Source organism: Gobius niger (genome assembly GCF_951799975.1).
Source record: "Gobius niger genome assembly, chromosome: 11".
In the NCBI taxonomy this organism is placed as follows: domain Eukaryota; kingdom Metazoa; phylum Chordata; class Actinopteri; order Gobiiformes; family Gobiidae; genus Gobius; species Gobius niger.
The window spans coordinates 12897859-12910859 of NC_136862.1; the positions used below are offsets into that span (position 1 = coordinate 12897859).

Below are 13001 nucleotides of genomic sequence, written 5' to 3' on the forward strand. Positions count from 1 at the left end.
GGGAGAGCACAGACATCCATCAACACTAACTTTTTCACAGGGGATCTTGTGGTTCTCAGACAAATGCTCTCTGTAATAACAAAAGTACGTGACTCAGGGTTTCCCATCCAGCTCGGGGAGTAAATGCATCTCTCATTTATGTCCATTGAAGTCCATTTCAGTTTGAAAATGGATTAATTGACAGAGGTTAATCATGTTTGATGGTACTACTATATAGATAGATAGCTCTTTTTATAAAAAAAGTGGACGTTATTATCCATTGAACTGTCTAATAGCCACTGGAATGAAGGTCCATGAAGGCACTATAACCATTACATAACACAAAGCATAATAATGAAGATTAAAAAACAGTTCTCCATTTATTGTCCTGGTTTTATGTCTGGCTTTTCCCCCCTACAATATTGTAATAGTATATATCATCATCTTGTAATGGCACACAATTCTTTTAACCTCTTAACTCCCACCTTAGCCGAGCACATTTTCTCCAATTCAGTTTTACCCAAATTTAAAAGGTTGCAGCCTATAGGCCTGTGTAATGCCTCATTTGAAAGCTAAGACCTACAAACCTCATCTAAACAGACCTTTTTTTGCTTTCAAAAAGAGGAAAAAATCCGAGGCATTCCAGTACTTTAAAAGTCCTTTATTTGCTGGACATTCGATCGCGTTCAACCTTCTTCAGGGCATACGATTAAAAATGTGGCTCTGCTTAATGAGCCCAGACCCAGTCATGTGATATTATGTATGGATATTACATACATACTTCAGGTATGAGATGAGACATATGAGAGTATGGTAAGGTATGGAAAATCTTGTTAAATTTTTTTGCTGTTTGCTAAGTAGATTATTATTATCTATACCTGGAGAGAAGAGGAGTAACACACACCAAACGTGCTACCACTTTTGGTGTGTGTTACTCACATTGTTGAATACCACATAGATAGATCTAAAGCACTCGCTAATTGTTCGGTTTCCTTGCTTTGTTGCCGTGTTGTCGCAACCTTCGACTTTCTTTTCATTGCTTTTCTTTTGCTCTTTTGGTGTTTTTGTTCCTTTTTCGACACGTTTTTGTTGTTCTTTTTTCCAGAGGATTTTAGATTTGGGTAAAGCCAAAGTTTGGGTGGGGGTAAAGAGATTAGATTACAGAGCAGATTACAATTTGTTTGTTTTTTTGTTTATTTGCTCTTCACCATATACGTGGCATGGAGCACAAACTTAAACATGTCACACTGACAAAGTAACATACAATATAACATAGAGAATGTTTTGGGTTGACGGAGAAACTCACCCAGACAAGGGAGAGCAAACTCCACAATAAAGGCTCACACGGTCCGGGAATCAAACACTGGACCTTTCGGCCCTGAAGATAGAGGACAATACATCTCAGACACCCAGTCATTTAATTGCTGGTCAGTTACTAAATGATCTCATGTTATATTGCTAAAATCTTGCAAACCAACATCAAAAACAGTACGAAATCTTTGGTTGAGTTAAAGATCCAAGCTGGGGGAATGAACAAGTTGCAGGACATTTTACAGATAAGAAAAAATGGAACAGTCTTCGCCTAATAACCTGGCTGGGGCGCCTTGGGATAGCCTCACAAACAATAACAAATAGCACCAGGCCCTCCCTCTGATTGGCCGACTGGCTCGGGGGGGAGGGGCAGCTTCTAAATGAGTTGCTCTAATAACCTGGTCCTGTACAACAACACAAGAAAAATGAGCCTCTCACCAAATTGCTGAGCATCACTGCACTGGCTAGCCTCCTATTCCCTTCCTCTCATCCATCCTTACGCACATCCTAGTCCCCACGCGCCCCCCCCTGTTTCCTATGCCCCCACCATCACCACACGCAGGCTCTCGTTCTCTCTCTTTCTCCAAGCGCATTGCAGGTATGGGTTGATGTATGAATAATGTATCGGAGAGGGCAGAAAAGATCAACACGCTTGGTTTCTCCCTCGAGAGAATAGCCACTTGTCGCCTTTCTTTACACCGGATATTACTAAAGCTAACAGACTCTTGTTTAGTTAAGTAATAGTGCCGTGCTTCTCAAACTGTTTACTCATGGGATCATTCACATTAGCCTTCTCCTGTTATGGACGTCACATTGATCAGTCAAGTGATATATTGTCTCGTTTACGGCTGGGGAAGGATTTACAATTCACAATACAGCCCTTGAAATCAATGGGACTGTAGAACGGCTTCATCAGGCTGTCAGGAGGCTGAACTTTCCTCCTTCCCTGCCTCCCTCAAAGACACTGAACCCTGAAAAAAAGTGTATATACTGTAATTTATGTGTAAATATATTAAGATTTTAGGTTTTCTATGTTTGTACTGTCGAGGGATTGGGAATAACGGCATATTAGTTTACTATATGTAGTATTTTACATGTAGCGATTGGCCGTAAAGATAACTTGAAAATGTGGGGTCAGATCTGACGCCTGGTGCAAGGACAGCGTTGCTCCAAACGAGTTGTTCATCTTGCATGTGCACAGCTGTTGCGCTATGTGCCTGCACCACTAACTAGAGGGAGTTGCTTATTTAAAAAAAAGTCGACTGAGGCGTCGTTTATTACCAGTGGCACTAAGAGCGCTGATCTCCTTACAGCCTCGCATGTTTTCCTTGTTTACCTCGTGGTGTCTTTAGCATTACAGGCGTTTATTAGGTCTCATAGGTCAAACTAAATACTTGATTTGTCCCCCCGTGGGTTAAAGCAATAACTTGTTTACCTTAATAAGTCCTTTTCGTATACAAGTGTTAATGGGATGATTGGAGGGTCTTTCATCTCCCCCTGCTGTCTCTGGACAGAAAACCACAAACTTGACTGCCACCGGACCGGAGCAGCCAATAGGCTAACAGGCAAAGCTAACTGTGGGCTAGCGCCACTTTACATAGTATTTACAGCCAAGTTTGAGAAAACAATTATTTCCGTTTTGTAATTGGATGTACAATATCCCTCTCTCCTTTCGCCTTTTCTGTCAGTGTGATATTTACTCTCAATGTAAAAAACATTAAAAAATCGCAACTTGCTACGACACCTGCAGTTGCGCTTATGGCCTCTAGGGACAAGAGTTACTTAGTGCTGCTTTAAACACTGTCCCGAGAGAAAGAGATTATAGGCTATTCGCCGGTCCGCTATCTGCACTCGGCCGAAGCGCGATCCAAACAAAAGCACATGTTTATCCCCTCTACCCCTCTCCCTTACCCTTCCCGGCCGCGGAAAGACTCTGGCTGGAGGAAAAAGGTTGTTCTACAGTAACATTGCCATTGGTCATGGGTGCCTGTCCAGCCATACAGTCCTTTTAATGCGCCGGGTCTGGAGCTGCAGTCTGTATTTAGAATCACAAGATCGGACCCTAGCTTTTTTAAGCTTTTTAAACCCATGTTTTAGTTTCCGTCCTTTGGCTAAGTCCTAGATAGAGACTGTGTTATTACTTGTTCAGTCCTGGCTAAGACGTTTAGACCAGCCATGCTACAAATTTAGTCCAAGAGCAATTCTGGCTTTGTCCTTGTTTAGTCCAGATGGTTTTTGTTTGTATTTGGACAGAGCAAATTTGTATAGTTTTTTTTGTGTGTGCATCTTTTACCCATTGCCTCTATTGCAGTTCTTTGTTAAATCTAAAAATTCTAATGGCTTACACTTGTAAAGCGCCCGTGTTACCAAGTTTCTCAGATGTGCCACACTGTAGTCATTATTCATTCACACCATAATTGTTATATCATTTTTCCCAAACCATGTCTGTTACTACATGCAGATACTATGTAGTCCAATTTTAGCCATTTGTTGTTATTTAGTGCATTTTGTTGCGGTTTTATCCTTGGATGATTGGTCTATTGAGGATTATTCTTTAGAAGTTGGATTTGAAGTTTGGGAATCCCGTGTTTACTCCTTCAATGAGCTCTTCTCTGTTATTATGCCCTCTACCATGCCCCTGTTGAGTGAGTCTGTAGTGCGCCTAGACTGTGTGAAAGGCAAGACTAATGGCCCTTCAAGAACACTGGCCCACACGCTCTCCAGCTGATTCCCTCCACTGGGGAAAACACAGGGCGCTACCGGGGCCACGGCCCTGTGTCCCACGTCAGCTGTATACCGTACATTAGCGCGACAGCTTTATTACACTGCTTTCAGCCAGTTACAGTGAATCAACACACTTTGTGCCACCACCATCGCCACCGCTGCCCGGGCTCCCTCCCTCCCACGCTCTGCCGCACACACACAAAAAAAAAGCTCCTTCAGGTAAAATAGCAACAATTCTTACCGACCTGCCTGGCTAATCACCATGGAAACTGAAAGGGGGTGAGGGGTGCACAGACGTGAGGTGTCAGTCAAGCTGTGAGGGCTGAGGAGAGGCTGTCCACCCATCCACTCAAATGGCTGCAGTCGGAGGAAATGAAGGTTAGAGGAGCTGCTTTCTCTGATTGAGCAGTGGAGTGATATGAATATGGAGTGAATTTATATGGAGGTTTTTGTCACCATCAAATTAAAAAGTGATACTAGTTTGACTTTCATGACTATCGTTCTACAGCAGAGCAAGTTATTTTTCCTTGTCAAACAATAAAGGGCCAAGCCTATATCCACGACTTTTTACTGCTGGTAAATCCATCTAACACCAGTGTGGGGGGAAACGTATTACAAAAGTAAAGAGTTGCAAAAATATATTACTTTTTCAGTAACTGAGGAATAGCCTTTCCCATATTACTTAAAATACGTGAACATAGTAGTCGCTACAATTCAACTAACTGGAGTTACAAGTGCAATTTGTATTGATGCCCAAATATAATGCAGCACCAAATCAAGTTGGACAATGGTGAATAAGATCTGCAGTTGCGTGTAGCTAACTTCGTCAAAACAAAACATAAGAGACTGGGGAAAGCGAAGGAAAAATAAATGGTAAATGGAGTCAACTTATATAGAGCTTTTCAAACTTTATCAGGCCCAAAGCCCTTTTACAGCCCTTTACAGTAAGGAACCAGCCACCCATTCACTCTCTCAATCATACACCAATGCACGAAGACGCTGGAGGCAAGTAGGGTGAAGTGTCTTGCCCAAGGACACAACGACAGTGTGCATTTCAAAGTAGTGTAACTCAATAACATATTTTAAACAGTAACATGTTATACAAACATATTACATTTTTGAAGCTGTAACTACTAATATAGAATATATTACAATTTTAAAGTAACTTGACCAACACACTAGCCTAGAACACAATAGTGTCGAAATGTTTTAATGTAAACAATAACTCCAGTGTTTACCTTTTAAAATCTTGATTAGTTCATTATTGCTGCAAGGCGGTTCTGGGTTCGATTCCCACGTGGACAGGGCCTTTCTGTGTGGAATTCGCATGTTCTCCCCGTGTCTGCGTAACTAAAACAAATTCTCTTTCTGGCCTGCAGCACTTCCACACACACTTAAAGCTTCAAACATTAACATCTTTCAGTCGCCAGAAGACTTTTAAATTGCATTAAGAAGTCTCTACAATCTATTTCAACAATATCTGACTGTTTAAGGTTAGGGGAATTGGAAAACGCTTAGGTTTAGAAACAGGAAAACAATTAAGGTTAAGGTTTGGGTTAGGTTTATTTAGTGATCATGACATCACAGTTTCATCAGGTTTGTGGAATAATAACTAATCATTTGTTTTATCTCTCAAACCATTACCAAGTGTATAAAATTAATAAGCAACATAGTGGTGTGAGCCATTGGTCACTGGACGTCTTTTTACACATTATCATAAGAAGACGGTTTTATAAATACTTCCATTGCATTATATTTAAGCTTATCACAGTTGCTTATCCTTCATTAGCATTATAGCCAAAATACTTCATATTATAGCTATTTTTATTCATTGTGTGCAGTACCCCGTATTTGTGGTCATTCCTATTGCCTCTCTGTGACAGTAAAAAAGAGAAAAAGGCCGGATAGAGGAGCAGTTTGTAGCTTTGTGATTTCAATTCAGGTTCAGTTTGACATTATTTGCATTAGAAACATCCAAAATGGCTGCAGCTGGCGTTTTTGTCACGCAACTCACAAAAACCAATAAAAGCAAACAATGCAAACAATCAGAGCTGGCCCTAATGTCTACCATCATTAGGACTCGCACCACCGTTGAGAACCACTGATTTCAATCGCTTTAGAAAGTATAATCTGTTGTCGCAGTAAAACTCTGCTTCATCAAACTCGACTCTCAACGGGGACTTCTATTCCATGTGTTGTTTGTGCTCTGTAAACAAGAACAAATTGGTGTTGAAATACTCATTTGAAAAGGAAAAGGAAAGTGATATTTACCCACTCAGAAGTTCAGTGTAGACTAATTAGAGGATGAAGTAGGAGAATTTAAACCGTTAGCCATGTTCCCGCTGCGTGTCTCGCTGTCAGAATCCTTCATGTGCATAGATTCATATTTAACAACTTTTAGATCGTCATGGAAACACCAGAAATTCCCTGTGCATCTTTGACCACGCCCAGGCACATACAGATTTTATGGTTGTTGCCTTGATATTTTGTATCTGTTTTTCACTGAAGTATAGAGCATTATACATTATGGCAATATGCAAGTTGGCCATTTCATACTCACTACTGCCACCTCAGGTCATATGTGTAACTGCAGCTTCTATATTAAGCTCGTTCATGACGGCACTTTGGACCTGAAATAACAACTTTTTGAGTAAAGGCAGTTATGGTGAACAGGTCTGGGCTCATTTTACACATTAGGACATGGCTGGAACATGTAGGGGGAGGAAAATACGTAATTTTAATATGTTTAAACTCCGTATAGTCCCTTTAAGGACACTAAACGTCTGGTTTGCCTGTTTTTGATAATGCACGAAGCTACTTGTTTTCCATTATTTGCTACCACTGTGAAATTATATAAAAAAATAAATAAAAAAAAAACATAACGTGTCTTATTCCAGTGGTATTGCCCATAAATATTAACATCAAAACACTGGACAAATCAATTGTATTTTCAATGGTTCGTCATTGCAAAAATAGTGTTTTATTTTTATCACATTATTTTGGTATCCTATTACTCACATTTTATTCTTTCAGATGGCATAAGACACCATTTTATAAACAGAAAAATAGAATTTTGTGGGAGAAAAATCCTAAAATATAAATTTTGCATTGGGGGCCAAATCGTATCGCATATCGTTATATAATTTTTTGATATCGTGATTTTTTATATCGCCATGGACACAATATAATTTATTTTACGCTCAGCGCAAATCAGAGCCGCAGAAACACTGACTGTAGGACACAGGGGCAGGTGCGAGGAAATTAGTATGGCACTTAAAAATAATGAAATATCTTTGCATTAATCTTCCAAAGAGGCGTAAGGCTGGAAATTTGAAGTAATTCGTTGTCAATTATATCGTCAAATGTATCGTTTTGGTGATATTTCTTTTTTATATCGTGATAGAGATTTTAGGCCATATCGCCCAGCCATATTTTGCATCACAATAATGATCAGATCTGCTTCACCCGACCTGTGACTGAAGCAGAGACAGAGCAGGTTGACATGATGAATAAGAACTCACACATGAAGATGAATGGGTTAATTATCTATTCACTCCTGTATGTATTGCGTAAAATCTTAAGCCTGAACAACATGAACCCAGTCAAAACAGTCTGAATCATTCGTATTTCTTTTTTATTATTAATTCCAGATCAACGTCTGGCTCCAGGAAGAAGAAAAGAAATCGGTATGTGTCTGGATTCTATTCATATTCAAAGCAAATTTGCATAATCAATACTTTTCTGTCTTCGATGCCTCAAACTCCTTTTTCCCTCCCTCTGGTTTTAGTTCCAGCAGCCCGAAGAACAAACACAAAGACAAGAACAAGCAGAAAAAGAGGTGAGGCGTGCATTTATTCATTCATACATCGACACATTCATTTACCATGAAAGCGTCAGGTGCATTTTAATGACAGTCCACCGCTGGCACACACATATCTGTCTTTAACGCAAAACACATTTCCATATTTATTCAGCGCGCCTGTTAAAATGCACTTCACAGGTGCGCGCAGAAACCTAAAACAATCCTCCGTGGCGGCGGTCCGTGGTTGGCGACAATACGTGCAATTGGCCCCACGCTTACTGTCTCATAAATTTATATTGCTATTTTACACCTATTATCTCAGGCCCGTCTCCCGGCGAATGTTAAGGAGCATGAAGAATGGGCCGCTTCGGCAAATGGTGGCCCAGTTCAGCACAATTTCCATGCCAAACACTGCACCGGATTTTCATTAGAATTCACATTGTCGGTGCATGCGTGGGTCGGCGTCATAATACCTGCGCTCGTGACCGTATCTGTGGTAATATAGGTCATTTTTGTATTGTAGGTGTTGTACTTTCTGAGCAGTGATTTGTGGGGATTTTGTGGGCCACCGGGACATCAGGGTCAATCAATTATAGCTCAACTGTGTTTGCGAAAAAGGCGACACACGTCCTCTTCCAAATGAAAATCAAAAGATGCTTTGGCCTACAAATATATACAGCCAATGTTTGTGTTTTTTCTACCAAGTTCAAAATGTCAAAAGCTGTATTGTAGAGTGACAATCTTAGTGGAAGGCCCTGTAGCTTGAGATCTCCATGTTGCCAGTCTTTATCAGTGCATGAGCGGGTTACCCTGTGGTGCATGTGTACACACTTGACTGTACAGTATATAAATGAGAGTGCATCGGTGCATATTGTTGTCATGTGACAGGTCTCCCGGGGAGACTCCCAGTCGGAGTTCACAGCGTCAAGGCAGCTGCTGTAGCTCCCGCAGCGCCTCGGTGTCATCGGCACGCAGCACCTCCAAGTCTCCCACCAGGTACACGGATACACACACACCCGCATGAACATGAGGCTGCCGCGAGGTGACTGTTTCTCATTTAAGCCGGGGCCCCTGGGCACAGATTCGGCTACAAATGGATTTCCCTGAACGTCTCCTAATAACTGCGATTAAACAACTTCCACTTCTTTGTTCGGGATATTTTACAAAGCGCCTTTTTTGTAATACAAACGATCGCTTCTCATTTGAAATTTATCAAACGGTATGATTATTATTCAGTATCATCTCAGCTGATTTCTTTTGTTAAACACTGAGGAGAGGAAACCACCGAAATAAAATGTTAGCTGTGGTCTCAACTCCTTCCTGACTTTCCTAACATATTTATAGCATCACATTTGTTCACAGAGACGTGTTTATAGGCATGATTCACAACATGCAAGGCCACTTTTCAGGGTCACTTTCACAGAAATGCTGGAGCACTAACCTGAAAATTGATACAGATGCTTTATAATATGATGCACAGTGTTTCCCCCACAAATGTCTTACAATATATGAGGAGCTCAAAACTAATTTCGTTCCACTACTAGAAAATAAGGTATAGTGCCTTTAACTTAGTGCTGCTTTTTCTCCAAAACCTTTTTTTCACTTAAAGGGGCTAGATGCAAGTTCGCCATTTTATACTCACTACTGCCACCTCAGGTCATACGTGTAACTGCAGCTTCTATATTAAGCTCGTGCATGACGGCACTTCGGACCCGAATTAACACCTTTTTAAGTGACAGTGCAGGATTTTAGAGGCAGTTGTGGTGAACAGGTCTGGGCTCATTCTACACATTAGGACATTGTTGGAACATGTAGGGGAAGGAAAATACTTCATTTTAACATTTTTAAACTCTGTATAGTCCCTTGAAAGGAACAGGCCACCGTTTTTGAGATATGATCTTACCTGAGCTTAGACGAGTTGATGCATACCTGTCTGGTCTTTACACTCCAAAGATGTTGTTAGCATTTAGCCTCTCCTCCTCTCCTCTATGGGCCCAAATGGGGGTGAAGTTAGTAGCAACCGAGCTCTTCCACGTTTTCCCTATTTAAATAAGGTCATGTGAGTAGTTACATGATCCAAGTATAGTCACACAAAATTAAACATGTCGATGTTCTAATTGGATAAAAAGGGGTACTATACTGTAAGACGTCCACACAGTAATATCTTCAGAATTTTTTCGGAGTGAAGATACTGCGCAGATGTCAAAGTGCTCCTAAGGTGTTATTACGCCTCACAATATAGTACCCCTTTTTATCCGCTTAGAAAATCGACATGTTTAATTTTGTGTGACTATACTTGGATCGTAAGTAAGTAAGTAAGTAATCTTTATTTATATAGCACCTTTCACAGGCAAAGGCCACAAAGTGCTTCACAACACAGTAAAAGCAGAAATTACATACAATATAAAAAAGGGGTCACAGCAACACAGAAAACATAGCAGCCCAAAAGTAGCTAATTAAAAGCTTGAACAAATAAATGTGTCTTAAGTTTGCATTTGAACGAATCAACAGAGTCAATACAGCGCAAAGAGGGTGGAAGATCATTCCAGAGCCTGGGAGCAACAGCCTGGAAGGATCGGTCGCCTCTAGTACGAAAACTAGTACGTGGAACCTTAAGCAGGTTCTGATCCACAGACCTCAGAGCCCGCGCAGGGGTGTAAGGCTGGACCAGAGCACTGAGATAAGACGGAGCCTGACCATGCACAGCTCTGAAGGCTAGAACCAGAACTTTAAACTTGATCCTAAAAGACACTGGCAGCCAATGAAGCTGTTTTAAAATAGGGGATATGTGGGTCCTCCTGTTTGTGCGGGTCAGAATTCTCGCTGCAGAGTTTTGCACTAATTGCAGTCGAGAGAGCTCCTTCTTGTTAAGACATGAAAACAAACCATTACAATAATCTAAACGTGAAGACACAAATGCATGGATGACAAGCTCCAAATCATTACGTGAGACCATATTCCTAAGTTTAGAAATGTTCCTCAGTTGAAAGAAGCAGTTCCTGGTTAGCTGCTTACAGTGCTGCACTAATGACATGTCTTTGTCAAAAATAACTCCCAAGTTACGAAGGCTTGGTTTCGCAGACTGGCCTAAGTCACCCAGGAACTGTTTAATCCCTGGAATTGAATCATCAGGTGCGATTACCAGGGTTTCCGTTTTGTCTGCATTGAGCTGCAAAGAGTTATCGCTGAGCCACTGTTTTATTTCCACTAGACAATGGAGCAGAGAGTTTAACTTCTGGATTTCGGACGGTTTAAAGGAGCAGTAAAGCTGGATATCGTCAGCAAATAGGTGGAAAGAAACATCACTGAACCTTTTGATGATCTTTCCCAAAGGGATCAAATACAACAAAAATAAGACTGGACCTAAAACGGACCCTTGAGGCACTCCACACAACAAACCCACAGACTCAGACATTATTTGGTTAGCTGTAACACTAAAGCTACGCCCCGATAAATATGAGGAGAACCACTGTAGAACTGACCCCGACAGTCCTACTTGATCCCTCAGTCTTTTCAGGAGAACCTGATGGTCAACAGTGTCGAAGGCTGAGGACAGATCCAAGAGAACTAGAACAGTGTGTTTCCCAGAGTCAGCAGACATCATAATGTCGCTGGACACTTTCAGTAAGGCCGTTTCCGTAGAATGTTGTTTACGGAAGCCTGACTGAAATGGCTCGTGGATGTTATTTTGATCCAGGAAGAATGTAAGCTGTTCACAGACCACCTTCTCAAGGATCTTGGACAGGAACGGGAGTTTTGAAATAGGCCTAAAACTATTAAGATCCGTTGGGTCTAAACCTGCTCTTTTTAGTAGTGGCTCCACTATGGCATGTTTAAAGGCACTAGGAAACGCGCCAGTTGACAAAGACACATTAACCATTTTGGTAACACAAGGGCCAATTACCTCAAACACTTTTTGAAAGAGCCTGCAAGGAAGGGCGTCAGATGAACAAGAGGACGGCTTCATCTTGGACACCAGTGCCGAAATATCAGCAAACGTCACTGTCTTAAATGAGGACCACATGCTGGACACAGGCTCAAACTCAGCAGGGGTACCACACAGAAGGGGCGGGATTTTATCCTTAATCATCTTAATTTTGTTTGTGAAAAATCTCGAAAAGGCATTGCTGTCAGCTTCACAAAAGACAGGGGTAACTGGAGCAGCAGGACAAACCAAAGAATTTATTGTGTCAAACAAGACTTTGGGATTTTTCTTATTCAATGTTACCAGCTGACGGATATATTCAGACCTGGCATTGTCAACCATCACATTGTATGATGACACAAGATCCCTGAGATAGAGTCTGTGCACCTCAAGTTTAGTGGATTTCCACAGGCGTTCAGTCTTTCGACACAGTCTCTTGAGTCCCAAGATAACTGGGACTCAAGTAATAATCGTGTAACTGCATTTAAAAAGTGAAAATGTGGAAGAGCTCGGTCACTTCGAATTTCACCCTCATTTGGCCCCATAGAGGAGAGGAGGAGAGGCTAAATGCTAACAACATCTTCAGTCTTTTTGCCTGACTGAGCGCACGCACAAAGACCAAACAGGTACACATCAACTCGTCAAAGCTCAGAAACATATCTCAGTACGGTAAAATCGGCCTGTTCCTTTAAACACGCTTTTATTGTTTATTCCTGTGTTCTGTTACGCTCTTGTGATGCCGAGTATTTGTCGATATTGATGTTCACTATATCATTTAATCGCACGTTTCTCTTGCGTCTGTCAGAATCAACTCCAAGCACAAGGCGGACGGGCAGAAGGTGTCTCCTGGTCCCACGAGCCCCAAGGCGTGGCACAACGGGGAGCAGAGCCGTAACGGTCGAGCCCGACTCAGCCACGCCGACGCCGAAAAGGTCCATGATGTATGTACACTCCCCTGTTCTAGCCCTGACCCCCCTCCATCCCCCCAGTGCTACCACGGGCTTCAGATCAGTCTGTGTCTCATGACTTAACTGACTTTTTCTTTCTTCTCCTCTCATTAGTTCCTCTTAGCGCGTAGCTCAGTTCATTCCATAGGATTTCAGACATTTCTGTCGTGTGTAAAACTTGCCGCTCCTGCTGTTTTGTTTCTGGCTCTTTTTTGACTCCTCTGCCATCTTGTTATTTTTTCTTTTCTTTTATTTCTTTTAGTGTTGTTTACCAGTGACAGAGGGAGGGAACAGAAGAGTGCAAAGCTGTAGT

General features: G+C 41.5%; 1 protein-coding gene across 1 annotated transcript in view; it reads left to right on the forward strand.

Moving 5' to 3' along the window:
- The window catches only part of srrm3 (serine/arginine repetitive matrix 3), a 110509-nt gene that overhangs the window by 89100 nt on the left and 8408 nt on the right, over positions 1–13001 (forward strand). Inside the window, exons 7-10 of the mRNA XM_079565840.1 lie at positions 7665–7700; positions 7802–7852; positions 8705–8812; positions 12547–12682. Of these exons, the coding sequence (XP_079421966.1) occupies positions 7665–7700; positions 7802–7852; positions 8705–8812; positions 12547–12682 (331 nt within the window). The remainder of the gene's footprint in view (positions 1–7664; positions 7701–7801; positions 7853–8704; positions 8813–12546; positions 12683–13001) is intronic.